At 37.5% G+C, this 15,253-nt stretch overlaps 1 protein-coding gene across 1 annotated transcript in view; it reads left to right on the top strand.

Annotated features, from left to right (window-relative positions):
- The window catches only part of LOC127791959 (uncharacterized), a 46,185-nt gene extending 31,443 nt beyond the window's left edge, over nt 1–14,742 (top strand). Inside the window, exon 2 of the mRNA XM_052322195.1 lies at nt 14,312–14,742. Within this exon, the coding sequence (XP_052178155.1) occupies nt 14,312 (1 nt within the window). The 3' untranslated portion in view covers nt 14,313–14,742. The remainder of the gene's footprint in view (nt 1–14,311) is intronic.
- The last annotated feature ends 511 nt before the right edge of the window (nt 14,743–15,253 follow it).

Below are 15,253 nucleotides of genomic sequence, written 5' to 3'. Positions count from 1 at the left end.
TTAGCCCACATCGATTTGGCATCATTCCCAAAGAAGTAGGGGTGATACAGGCCTCGTAGTGGTTAAAAATAAATATCACGAGAGGTCACATATATAGTTAAACTCACAGTCCACAAATTCAACAACTCCTCACATATTATAAAATGGTTATCACGCGTATTTACATAATTAATGAGTGGAACCAAATCATGGTAAGGGAGGAAATAAATTATGAAAAGCAATGGAGACTTGCGTAGAGATTTAAGAACATAAAAAGAGGGTTGGAAGCTCGCCTTTATTTGGCCGATTCTTGCCTTTCTCGTGCTCCCGCTGTGAAGTAAAATGTTTTGCAGCAAATATTAAGATTACGACTTCGAAATAATTAGATCTACTGCGTAAACGATGTATTCTACCCATGAAAAGTTTATAATTTAAATATATAACACTTTTAGCAATTTTACCCACTTACTTGAATATTTTATACACTGAATAACCTTAAAAAACACCTTGATTTCTCTTATTTTCTCCTCATTTTCTACCATTTTCTTGTTGGCCACTTCATCTTCTTCCTCCCATTTATTCTCCTGCTTTCCCTCAATTTTCCCTTCCTATTTATAGTGTCCCTAAACCCACGGATTGCACCCCAAGTCCACTGTTTCATGCCCATTGATTAGCTTTGTAATAATTCCCCTCATGTGCAACCTCACCAAATGTTTGGGCACCAAACTATATATTATTTAATTCTTCCTATGTGCTCCCACCTTTCACCCATATTTATACATGAATCATGCTAGATGTACACCAATTTTATACATCTCGGGCTACATAAGGGGGTATTATGACCAAAATACCCTGCGCCTCACGCGCCTCATGAGGGATTTTTTTGTCATAATACTCCCTTATGTAGCCCAAGATGTACAAAATGGGTGTACCAATAGCATTTTCCTTTATACATACATGTAACTTGGGCACTACTCATACATATATATATAATATATTCTTCTCCGTTGCACAGCTTGACCACCACGCACAAAATTTTACATATATCTATGCATTATGTTGTATATTATATAATACTCTTCCAAGTGCACTCACTGATTTCACCCATAGCTTTCTTCCCACAAAAACACGCCTATACATACACATATATATATATATTATATCTTTATATTATATTATGATTTATTATATACTTAAAATTGTAAAAATTACACATAAATCCCTAAATTAGATCCTTAATTTCACTTGAACCATTCTACTTTGCAATTACACCCTCAAATATAAATTTTATTTGGATTAAACTATCAAAACCCAAAATTAATAATCTAAGGTTACTCAATAAGGTCGATTTCGTCCCCAAGTCCTCACAGGACCTTTGTTTTATCTCGAAACTACCTCAGAGTTGTTTCTTTCATAAAACCAGAGCTCCCTCTGGTTTTCATTAACTTTCCAGAAATCCCTTATGATCATTCGATTTTTCAGGCCATATTTTAGCTGCATTGAAAACTGTCTCCATTTTAATTTCTTTCAACGTCATAAATCTTGTCTCGAGACGCTTGTCAATATCATGTCATTCTTCCAAGTATCTAAGTTCTAGGATACTCCCTTCAGTGGATTCGGTTTATTACGCTAACTTCTAGTTCTCTGAACTGTTTCAGTCACTTGAAAATTTTCTAAAAATTTTGAAATTACTTTCTTTTATTTTGGGGTGTTACATTATCTTCCATTATCTTCCATCTTTGCTAGTATTTCATAATTGCTCTCATTGGGGTTTGGCTCCCTCAAGTTAATCCGATTGACCCAATGATCTACTAGAGAACCTGTTCAGGGAAATTTTCAGCCATCCTGACATTTTATCATGAAAATCCATTAGCAATTATATATATAAAAGACCCCAAATCCCATGATTCTATTTTTCCTCAAGCCATCATTAGGTTTCTTACTTAGTTTGCTCTGATACCAACTTGCTACCGCTAGTGGCTTGACTTAGTTCAATTTCAAATAAATTTTCTGGTAGGCGTCCTGGAAGGAGAGTTGAGAACAATTACCGAATGGGTTCAGGAGAACGAAGAGTTTGGCTTATTTTTCTAGTTTTGTGAGAGGATTTGTCACTTGTTGGACGAATTGAATGAGGAAATAGTCGAAGAAGAACCCATGGAGGAATAAGAAGAAGAAGAAGAAGATCCTAGTGAGGATGAGGAAGAAGAGAATGTGGTCGAAATCGAGATTGAAAATGATCCCTCTGAGTTCGAGTATAAAAGTTTTGATGATGAGATGGACTTAGAGGAATCTCATAGTGATCATGAGGGATCTGCTTTCGAGTCTGAAGATGAGGCCGATGCATGGATTTGGAGGTCCGCTAGTCCTAAGGACACCTAGTAGTTGTATTAGTTTTGTGAAATGTTGTATCAATAGTGTTGTATCCTGATATTTTGAGAATCTATGAGAGATATGCTTCACTTAGAAATTAGACCAGAAAATGTCTTAATTTCATACTAATGAATGTGTACAACATCCTCTTTTAAGGAGATGATTATTAGCAAAGAAGGAAGGAAATAAATGACAGCATCCTACTATAATTAATTTTCTATATTTACATATTATTTACATAAAACACTGATCCTAGAATATTCTAGGATCAAGATTAGATCAGCATAATTCCAGCAATAATTCCAGCACTCCCCCTCAAGCTGGTTTGTAGATGTCTTTCATAGCCAGCTTGCCAAAAAGTTTATCAAACTGCTTCTTGTGTAGACCCTTAGTTAGAACATCAGCAATTTGTTCGGTGGTTGGAAGATATGGCATGCATATTATTCCAGCATCGATCTTCTCCTTGATGAAATATTTGTCTACTTCTATATGTTTTGTACGGTCATGCAATACTGGATTATGAGCTATAGAGATGGCAGCCTTGTTGTTACAATAGACTCTTATAGGTACTGAATGAGAAAACTTCAGCTCTTCAAATATTCGTTTGATCCACATTCCCTCACAAATTCCATGGGCAACAGCTCTAAACTCTACTTTTGCACTACTTCTAGCCACCACATTTTGTTTTTTGCTTCGCCAAGTGACTAGGTTTCCCCCAACAAAAGAACAGTAGCCCGAAGTAGATCTTCTATCGTCAATACTTCCTGCCCAATCTGCATTAGTGTAGATCTCAACTTGCAGGTGACTATGTTTCTTGAACATTAATCCTTTGCCAGGTGTCCCTTTAAGATATCCTAGGATTCTGTAGACTACCTCGAAATGCTCTGGCCCTAGTGAGTGCATAAATTGGCTTGCCATACTAATTGCAAAAGTAATATCGGGACGCGTATGAGACAAGTAGATTAACCTGCCCACAAGTCTTTGATATTGTTCCCTGTTCTTCACTTCTTCAGCTTTGACAGCCTGTAATTTCACATTAGGCTCAATTGGAGTCTCTGACACCCTGCAACTGTGTAAACTTGTTTCTCCAAGAAGATCAAGTACATATTTTCTTTGATTGACGAAAATACCTTCTTTGGATCTTGCAAACTCCATTCCCAGAAAGTATTTCAGAATGCCCAAGTCCTTAATTTGGAACTCCTTTGCAAGTTTCTTCTTGAGGGTTGCTAACTCTGTCTCATCATCACCAGTTAAAATAATGTCGTCAACATAAACAATCAAAATTGCAACTTTACCATCTTTTGAGTGTTTATAAAATATAGTGTGATCTGCCTGACTTTGAAAGAAGCCATAACTGGTAACTGCCTTTCCAAAGCGTTCAAACCATGCTCTCGGTGACTGTTTGAAACCGTACAGAGATTTCTTCAATCTACATACTTTGTCACTCCCAAATTTCTTTTCGAATCCTAGAGGCAAACTCATGAAAACCTCATCTTCAAGATCACCATTAAGAAACGCATTTTTGACATCAAGCTGGTGTAGGGGCCAATCTGAATTTACGGCAAAAGACAATAGGACTCTGATAGAGTTTATTTTAGCAACAAGAGCAAAGGTCTCCTGATAATCAATCCCATAAGTGGGTGAAACCTTTAGCCACCAATCTGGCTTTGTGCCTATCAACGTTCCCATCAGCCTTACACTTTATTGTAAACACCTATTTACACTCTACTATTTTCTTACCTTTGGGTAGGTAAACTATCTCCCAAGTGCCACTTTGCCTTAGAGCATTCATCTCCTCTATGACTGCTAATTTCCAATTCGGATCATTCAAAGCTTCCTGTATATTCCTTGGAACAAACAAGTGTGAAATCCTAGATGTGAAAGCTTTATGAGTTTTTGATAGTCTTTGGTAAGAGATATATTTAGCAATAGGATGTTTAGTGCAATTTCTAACACCTTTCCTAATTGCTATAGGAATATCAAGATCAAGAATAGTAGGAGAATAATTGATAATAGTTGAATCAATTGGGGAACTATTGGGTACAATTGAAGGGAGTAAATTAGACGTTGAAATGGGATTTCTTACAGTGCCATTGCTCGAGTTTTTAGACTGGCTTTGTGTAGAGTTGACATTCAGGTCTTTGTTCCTTTGATGAGATCTCTGCCTAGTATAAACCTGAAGCTCATAATTTAGATCGTGATAATCGGTTTGTAGTACTTCTCCCCCTGCACGAGAAACTCCTTTACTTGGCACCAAAGAACTAGAATCTCCTAAGTGACCATTATCAGAAACATGTGGTTCTGGAGTGGGACATATTGCATTTGGAAGTGGGACATAAACATCCCAAAAATTTTCTTCAACTTCATGTGTCTCCCCTTGAAGAGAATTTTGGGTAAAATATGGTTGTTTTTCAAAAAACGAAACATCCATACTGATATGGATTTTGTTTGTGAGAGGATCATAACACTTATAACCTTTTTTATGTGAGGCATAACCCAAAAAAACACATTTGACAGTCCTAGGATCAAGTTTGGAACGAAATTGATTAGGGATATGAACATACACAGTACACCCAAAAACTTTGATAGGAAGATCTGAATGTAATCGTGTTGGGAAAAACTTCTTTCAGGCACTCAAGAGGTGTTTTGTACTTTTAACACTTTAGTGGGCATCCGATTTATCAAATAGGATGCCGTCAAAACAGCTTCACCCCATAAATATTTTGGAATATGTATAGAAAACATTATGGCACGTGCGACTTCGAGTAAATGCTTGTTTTTACGTTCAGCAATACCATTCTGTTGAGGAGTATTCTGACAAGTAGATGTATGGTGAATACCTTTTTCTTTCAAAAAAACCCCCAAGTGCTCGTTAAAATACTCAGTGCCATTATCAGAGTGTAAAATACCAATTTTGGTTTGAAATTGAGTTTCTACCATAGTGTAAAAATTTTTGAATAAGTATTCTACTTCAGATTTTTTGTGCATCAAAGAAATCCAACACAAACGTGTATGATCATCAATAAAGGTAACATACCACCGTTTGCCAGAGAAAGTAGAAATTTTAGATGGTCCCCAAACATCACTATGAATTATACAAAAATGTTTGGATGCTTGGTAGGGTTTTGGTATATATGTAGAACGATGATTTTTTGCCAAGATGCAACTGTCACATTGAAAAAGTGAATAATCCATTCCTTTAAACAATTCAAGAAATAAACGTTTCAAATAGGCAAAACTAGGATGGCCTAGTCTAAGATGTCATAGCATTATTGTGTCTGGAACAAGAATTGAACTAGTACTACTAAAGCCCTGAGCTTTTTTATTACCGACAGAGATATCATCAAAGTAGTAAAAACCTTCAATCATCCTAGCATCCCCAATCGTCATCCCCAAACTCTTGTCCCGAAATTCACAATGAGAGATAAAGAAAATAGCACAACAGTTAGAATCTTTGCATAGTTTATTAACCGACAAAAGATTGCAAGCTAAGTTAGGAACATGAAGGACAGAAGTGAGATTAATATTCTCAATCAGTTTAATAAGTCCTTTGCCTGCAATAGGTGAAAAACTACCACCGGCAATTCTGAATTTTTCATTTCCGGAGCAAGGAGTATAGGTATTAAAGAAATGAGAAGAACTAGTCATATGATCAGAGGCTCTGGAATCTATAACCCATGGAGAGAAATGAAGACAAGAAAGGGCGTTAGGTTTTCTACCTGTGTGTGCCAAGGAAACACTAGGAGTACCAGATGAGGAATTGGATTTTAACAGCTGCAAAAGTTGATCAATTTGCTCTTTGTTGAAGGGACCGGTATCAACCCCATTGGCAGTAGGGTCCCCACGGTGGACTCTCGTCTCCTTGCTTATTGCTTTTCCAATTGGCAAGTTTGCCATGAATTTTCCAACAAGTCTTGCGAGTATGGCGTGGCTTGTTGCAATGGTCACACCAGACCCGAGGTCGCTCATCATTTTTACGATAGTAATTTGCAGCTTTGTAGGCAGTAGCATTAGCAATTAAAGCAGAATTTTCAAGTGTCTAACCAGTGGTCTTTTTTCCTAGCATGACACTCCTGTCGGCTTTCTTCTCTTCTAACTTCGGCCAATACATCACCAATAGAAGGAAGGGGAGACCGGCCAATGATCCATCCTCGCACTTCATTGAACTCGATATTAAGACCAGCAAGGAACTTGTAAATATGGCTGTCTTCAACGAATTTCTTGTGGTGGTTGCAATCATCTGTAGATTTCCACTCATATGTGTTGAAGAGATCAAGATCTTGCCACAATCGCTTCAAAGAATGGAAGTACTTAGTTACTGAATCATCTCCTTGACGGACCTCTCCCAATTTCAGAGTCAATTCAAAAACCCGTGATTGGTTTCTCAGGTCAGAGTACATCTGATTTACATTATCCCACAATTCCTTTGTAGTAGGATAGCACATATAATTGGAGCTGATATCTTCATCCATGGAGTTGACCAACCATGTCATTACCATGGAGTTTTCAGCATCCCAAATGGAATGGGATGGGTCATCTGTTGCAGGTTCCTTTTTGTCTCCGGTAAGATAGCCAATTTTCCCTTGCCCACGAATATACATTCGAACTGATTGAGACCAGCAAAGAAAATTATCACCATTTAAGCGGATAGTGGTGATTTGGACAGAATGGGTTGGCTGGGTTGTTGGTAGTTTGGTTGGGACAATAGCGGTAGAGGGTGCAGTGGTGCCCGAGGTGACTTCAGACATGGCTTAGGAAGAAGAAACTAGTTGACAAAAAACAATTAGAAAAATGGCTACAGTGATGGCGAACAACAATCATGGCACAAAGACCGCGAGCAATTTGGTGTTTGGGAATGCGGTCGGCAGTGTTTGGGGATGGCGCCAGTGGATTTGAGATCGGAAATGCAATCCGATACAGCAGCAAGCAGGTCTGCGGCGCCTTTGTTGATGACTACTGTTGTTCCAGCAGTTGTCTCCGAGGGCTGTTCGTCTTCCTTAGTCGGCGAGAATATTTGGCTTCCAACTTTTGCAGAGGGACGACAGCCGATTGAGAGGCAGAGGTGGCCAACAGATCTTGGGTCGACAATGGCCAACAGATCTTGGGTCAACGACTGGGATTGATGGGCAGTCTAGGGTTTCATAGTGAACGACTGTGATTCAATCCCTAAATTATTGCTTTGATACCAACTTAGAAATTAGACCAGAAAATGTCTTAATTTCATACTAATGAATGTGTACAACATCCTCTTTTAAGGAGATGATTATTAGCAAAGAAGGAAGGAAATAAATGACAGCATCCTACTATAATTAACTTTCTATATTTACATATTATTTACATAAAACACTGATCCTAGAATATTCTAGGATCAAGATTAGATCAGCATAATTCCAGCAATAATTCCAACAGCTTCACTGTTTTGAATTAATGATAAGTTAAGTTTGGGTGAATGAGAAATTTTTAAGATTGATGCGCGATCGAGGATAATATTGGGGAGTATCACAATGGATGTTACATAGTAGATATAGATTGTAGAACATGACATTCAATCCATTTATTCAATACATTTACAAGAGATCTAACCATGAGGTGATACAATTACTCAAAAAGTCGAACCATAGAAACTAATTCACCTACGTTGATAGCTTTGAATGTCGTCGATGCTCAGTGCCGATTATGATTGCCAAACACGACGTGTCCAAGCTCATCGACATCGTCTCGGAGTGGCCATTGGCTACTGCTAGTTTCGGCAGGATAAGGTAGAGAAGTAGCATCTGAAAAACTAGGAAGCGAGACATTTTCTAGGATGATTGGATATTCAGAGCTCCCGATTGAATTTGGATCATCTGTGAGTAATGATCCATGTGAGATAGGTCTAAAAATATCGGCAAAACACGGATCAAGTTCAGGATCAGGATTTGGATCAGGTTGAGGATATGCAAATTCTTGCAATAAAGCTAGATAAGCTTGCTGATTGTTAACATATTGTTGGAGGGAAAAAATGTGGGATACACAGTCATAAACGAGATCTTGAAGTTGAGTTTGAGCTTCAATAAAGTGTGTAACGGCTGCCCCGCACCGGTCACTTACTAGAAGGTGGGCCAAGAGGTTGGAGGCATTTCTGGCACAAAAAACGTGGTGGATGGCAGCAAAATGAGTGGATCCTTCCTCATGGCTAAAGTAAGGGGTAGAGATGCAAAGTAAATGTATTGGATCTCTTGTAAAGTAAGGGTTAAAAATGTGGGTGAATTGTATCACCTCATGGTTGGATCTCTTGTAAATGTATTGAATAAATGGATTGAATGTCATGTTTTATGATCTATATCTACTATGTAACATCCATTGTGATACTCCCCAATATTATCCTCGATTGCACATCAATCTTAAAAATTTCTCATTCACCCAAATTTAACTTATCATTAATTCAAAACAGTGAAGCATATCTTTCATAGATTCTCAAAATATCAGAATACAACACTATTGATACAACATTTCACAAAACTAATACAACTACTAGGTGTCCTTAGGACTGGCGGACCTCCAAATCCATGCATCGGCCTCATCTTTAGACTCGAAAGCAGGTCCCTCACGATCACTATGAGATTCCTCTTAAGTCCATCTCATCATCGAAACTTTTATACTCGAACTTAGGGGGATCATTTTCAATCTCGATTTCGACCACATTCTCTTCTTCCTCATCCTCACTAGGATCTTCTTCTTCTTTTGATTCTTTCATGGGTTCTTCTTCGACTATTTCCTCATTCAATTCGTCCAACAAGTGACGAATCCTCTCACAAAAATAGAAAAATAAGCCAAACTCTTCGTTCTCCCTGAACCCATTCGGCAATTGTTCTCAACTCTCCTTCCAGGACGCCTACCAGAAAATTTATTTGAAATTGAACTAGGTCAAGCCACTGGCGGTAACAAGGTGGTATCAGAGCAAACTAAGTAAGAAATCTAGTGATGACTTGAGGAAAAATAGAATCATGGGATTTGGGGTCTTTTATATATAGAATTGCTAATGGATTTCATGATAAAATGTCAGGATGGCTGAAAATTTCCCTGAACAGGTTCTCTAGTAGATTATTGGGCCAACCAGATTAACTCGAGGGAGCCAAACCCCAATGAGAGCAATTATGAGATACTAGCAAAGATGGAAGATGATGTAACACCCCAAAATAAAAGAAAGTAATTTCAAAATTTTTAGAAAATTTTTAAGTGATTATGAAGCAGTTCAGAGAACTAAAAGTTAGTGTAACAAGCCGAATCCACTGAAGGGAGTACCCCAGAACTTAAATACTTGGAAGAAGGACATGATATTGGCGAGCGTCTCGAGACGAGATTTATGACGTTGAAAGAAATTAAAATGAAGACAGTTTTCGATGCAGCTAAAGTACGGCCTGAAAAACCGAATGATCATAAGGGACTTCTGGAAAGTCAATGAACCCTGAGGGAGCTCTGGTTTTATGTAAGGAACAACTCTGAGGTGGTTTCGGGATGAAACAAAGGTTTTGTGAGGACTCAGGGACGAAATCGACCTTATTGAGTAACTTTAGATTATTAATTTTGGGTTTTGATAGTTTAATCCAAATAAAATTTATATTTGAGGGTGTAATTGCAAAGTAGAATGGTTCAAGTGAGATTAAGGATCTAATTTAGGGATTTATGTGTAATGTTTATAATTTTAAGTATATAATAAATCATAATATAATATAAAGATATAATATATATATATGTGTAAGTATGTATAGGTGTGTATCTGTTGGAAGAAAGCTATGGGTGAAATCAGTGGGTGCACTTGGAAGAGTATTATATAATATACAACATAATGCATAGATATATGTAAAATTTTGTGCCTGGTGGTCAAGTTGTGCAACGGAGAAGAATATATTATATATATATATATGTATGAGTAGTGCTCAAGTTACATGTATCTATAAATATGAGTGAACGGTGGGAGCACATAGGAAGAATTAAATAATATATAGTTTGGTGCCCAAGCATTTGGTGAGGTTGCACATGAGGGGAATTATTACAAAGCTAATCAATGGGCATGAAACAGTGGACTTGGGGTGCAATCCGTGGGTTTAGGGACACTATAAATAGGAAGGGAAAATTGAGGGAAAGTAGGAGAATAAATGGGAGGAAGAAGATGAAGTGGCCAGCAGCAAGAATGGTAGAAAATGAGAGAAATCAGGGTGTTTTTAAGGTTATTTAGTGTATAAAATATTCAGGTAAGCGGGTAAATTTGCTAGAAGTGTTATATATTTAAATTATAAACTTTTCATGGGTAGAATACATTGTTTACGCAGTAGATATAATTATTTCGAAGTCGTAATCTTAATATTTGCTGCAAAACATTTTACTTTACAGCGAGAGCACGAGAAAGGCAAAAATCGGCCAAATAAAGGAAAGCTTCCATCCCTCTTTTTATGTTCTTAAATCTCTACGCAAGTCTCCATTGTTTTTCATAATTTATTTCCTCCCTTACCATGATTCGGTTCCACGCATTAATTATGTAAATATGCGTGGTAACCATTTTATAATATGTGAGGAGTTGTTGAATTTGTGGACGGTGGGTTTAAACTATGTATGTGACCACTCGTGATATTTATTTCTAATCGCTACGGGGCTTGTATCTCCCCTACTTCTTTGGGAATGATGCCAAATCGATGTGCGCTAGGTTCTTAGAGAGTTGGGGAGACTTGATGTGATTGTGGCGGTTAACTGACCAGCCTCCGTCTAACATTTAATATTATCAAATATGCCAGAGCAGTCAATAATGTGAGTAACAATGGGCGGTGTCCCTAATTTTGAAGGTGAGGTGATGCAAATATTTACCCATACGAGGGACCCGTAATTGTATGTTAGAATCCTGTCAAGTATCGTCGTGTTGACTTACGAATATAGGGCTAATGGCTTAGGTCATAAATGTGTTCGGAAACGTACCAATATGGGATCAATGATGCAATTTTACATAACACGGAACATGTGGATTTTTGCTCTCGAACTACTCAAACAAATATCCCCATAACAACTTTGTAAAGACCCTTGCATACGCATGGTGGTGTGAGTTGCATATGATCATGCATGGCATTGTATTTATGTTTATCAAGTGAGGGTTATGATGGGTAATTGTCTCCTCGGCCTCTGAGCGAGGGCATTGCTATTGCTGTGCCGGTGACGTATGGGCACGTTAGGAGTGTGCTGCCATGTCAAAGAGGGTGACGTATGGTTGATTAATGTTGTATATCATATTGTTGAGCATATTGGCAAGTGTGAGCCTAAGGGCTATTTATATGTTGTTGAGCATGTGCATGTGATGCATTATAATATGAAACCTTTCAAGGGGATACATGATGTAAAAAGTAAATGTGAATGTGCATGACGGTGCACAGTATATAATATGAACTCAGCCCGAATGGCCATCTGCATAATTATGAATATGTGTCATACAAACCCGTAGAACTTGACATGGGCATGTGATGTGAAGTATAACGAATATATGTGATAATTTGAGACATGACTTGAGAATGAATATGAGAATTCTCATTATGGCTAGTCGTGTGATTCCATTGGGATGTAATTTCCTATGATGCCCCGTTTATTTCAGATATGCTTGTTGAGCCTCGTGGCTCACTTTGTTTTAACATCATTTCAGGTTAAGAAAGAAAAGTTCGATGTCAAGTTTAGTGGTATCAGATCCTTGCCGATATCGATGTGTACGAGACTCTCCCAACCGAAAAGATCTTGAGGGTGTGTTGGAGATAGGGGTGCTGGTTTCATGTTTTATTATGTTTATCGATATGTTTTAGTATAGTGCTATCTTGAGTTATGTATTAACGGCCATGAAGGAAATCATTTTTGATGTCTAGTTAATGAAGAGGCCAGTGAAACGTAGCAGCAAGGGACAAGAAAAGGCAAATAGGGGAGATCTTAGCAATAAGAGAAAATGTATCGCCATAATTAAGGCCAAAAAGCTGAGTGCATCCTTTGGCAACAAGACGAGCCTTAAGCTGATCAATCTTGCCATCAAGACCAACTTTAATAGTGTAAATCTAGCAACAACCAACAGTAGACTTACCCTTGGGAAGAGATACCAAGTCGTCCTTGTGGAATGTAAAACAAACATTTCTTTAACCATAGTAGCTGACGCCACTATTGTCGGTCACTTTGGGCTGGGGGGATCGACTGGATCTAGGGTTAGGGTTTGTCTAGTGTTCTGATATCACGTGAATAAAATAATGTGTATTCTACTAAAAAGTGTATAATACAAGATAATATATATATATAAGTATTTTAAGTTAATTACATTAATAGCCCTTACATATCTTATTTAACAATTTGCATTTCATCCTCAAGGGTACCAAATGCAATTTTCCCCATTTTGAATAGTTCCCAAGATGAATATTTCTGACAGCTAGACTCTGTAAGTTTGGAAGTTATGCAAGGGAGTGATCTTCAGCAACCTGAGAAAGGGAAGCAGAATGTCTAGATTGTTGACATTAGTTATAGGAAACGGAGATAGGATCAAGGAGTTCCTCCTTTGCACGCATGGGTCTGTCTTGCTGTCAAGACTGGAAAGGACCAAATGGCCTTGGCTGTACTCTTCATTCCAGTTTCCAAACCCCAAGTCCTTGAGGGTTTTGTTGGGAGGAGAATATCCTTTGGGCTCTGCCCTTGACTTGGGATGCTTGTGATGAAACAAGTGAGGTAGATTGCTAAAGGGGCAATCCAGCAGAGGTAGCTTGAGGGGAATTTTTGATAAAGATCCTTTTTGAAGAATTGTCAAAGGTTGCAATGGAGATGATGAAAACTGTTTCGAGGTGATATCTTGAGGGGAATTTTTGATAAAGATCCTTTTTGAAGAATTGTCAAAGGTTGCAATGGAGATGATGAAAACTGTTTCGAGGTGATATTTTGGGGGTGATATGCTGATTAGGCTAGCTCTACAGAGCTGAATAGGCTGTAGCTTAGTTTTAGGCACTTATTGCACTTCTTGGCTGAGGCAATCCCTTTTGATGGGAGACTTGAGGTAGGGGATACAAAAAGTGTATTGCCAGTTACCTTGTTATGTTGACCACTCAAGACAAATAATGAGATTTTGGTACTTTCATGTGGAAGGTTATATACTTTATTTAGAGTTTGTTGTATTATCTTGCGGAGACTTCTTTCATGTATAACATGATGTTGTGGGTACATAATGGCCATACTTCCTTCTTTATTTTTATTTTGAGTTGTGAAAATGGTCTTCTTACAAAAAAGCAGGGGAAGGCTGTGTACAAATACAATCCTTCCCCAGCCTTTGACAAGTGGGGAGCCTGAGGATGTGCCCTTTTGTTGTGTAAGATACATGTATGTGTATTATATGTATGAGAATGCAAATGATTCCTTTTTTAATGCTCTAATATAAACAAATCATTTATAATGTGAAAGGTTGAAGAAATTGTTAGTCATTTTATGCATACTCATAAAAAGTATGTATAAATTTGTCGTCATGTCCTATCTGTTGTGCCTTGAGTTCCTTTCTTATTTTCATTGTCTCCTTCTTTGAAATTTCAGTGCAGGCGTGCATGTTAATATTTTTGTTGTCCGTTGTGCTTGTGCTTTTTAATTATGCAGTATGCTAAAACTATACTATGTATATGTCAAATATGAGAATGCCATTGTATAAGATCTGGAACAAGATCAATGATTTCTAACTTGTAAATGGTTATTTGAAGCCCCTCTTTCTCTTATACTTCTGTTCCTTTAGTGGGTTTCCTATAGAAACCTGCTGGCTAACTCCCTTTTGTGGTTTATTATCTTTACTCGTGAGCATTTTCACATGAAAACACCTTTAACATTCCTTAACTTTCTAGTTGAGAAATTTGTGCAAGAGCATGGTTCGAATAACTGTTCTAATTGGAATAGTTGAAAATTATGGAAGTCACTCATTCTTTGTACAAATGCCTATATGCAGATTTCTTACAAAAAGAGCCGGGCTTGGGGCTCTTGTTCTCGGGACAATGACGGAACTGTTGGACATGCATTCTCACACAGATAGCAGCAGCAACTTCTTCTGGTCCTGGAGCCGGGATTAATTTCAGAAGTTTTTGGTAGATGATCAAATCAGCATGATATCACCAGATGGCGCCTTTTGGGTGCCCAAAAACTGATTGTGATGGACTTATTCAAGCATTCCATTTGAAGGGGAGGCCAATCCTATGGATTGAAGCCTTTTTGGCACAGTTTGGTGGTTGTGTTTTTTTTTTCGGTTAAAAGAAGGGAAGGGGCCAGTGGAATGTATCTGTATCATCTGCTCTACATTTATTTTCTGTTTATTGCATCATTTTCTCAAAGGGAGTATATATTTTCATTCCACTGCCTCTATCTCACTACAATTTACGAATACCTGTGTATCCACTGTCCTCAGCTCTCTTTTATGCTGCTTTGCTTAGTTAATTCTTCTGGAACAAACCAATCACAGCCTCCTTGTTAAAATTGCTGCTGATGGATGAGAAGTTTTATTGGTGAGTTGAATTGGAAACAATATTACCTCCCACCAGTGGAACTTGTTCAGCGGATTCCTGTTTGGTTCTCGTTGACATCGTCAATCGTATCTCATCTCAACTTAGGTCTCGGGTTAGTGGTATAATTTTAATAATATTAACTGACTTATAAAAGTAATGTTAATAATATATATATTTATGCACATTTTCTATGCCAAATGTTCTTTTATGGGCAAGGATAGAGATAAAATTTTAATTTCATCTTTACATGAAAAGGTTTAATGAGATATCTGTCTATGACCATATTCATATTATTATGTGTCTTCCTATCATTTATGAATAAATTATATTGTTAGTTTCTAAATTTTTTATTTTGTGATAAATTGATCATTATATTTTAATTTTTTTTTTCA

This window comes from Diospyros lotus, chromosome 15, assembly GCF_014633365.1.
Source record: "Diospyros lotus cultivar Yz01 chromosome 15, ASM1463336v1, whole genome shotgun sequence".
NCBI lineage: Eukaryota > Viridiplantae > Streptophyta > Magnoliopsida > Ericales > Ebenaceae > Diospyros > Diospyros lotus.
Note: the sequence above shows the minus strand (reverse complement) of the source record. Positions and strands in the feature narration are given on the sequence as shown.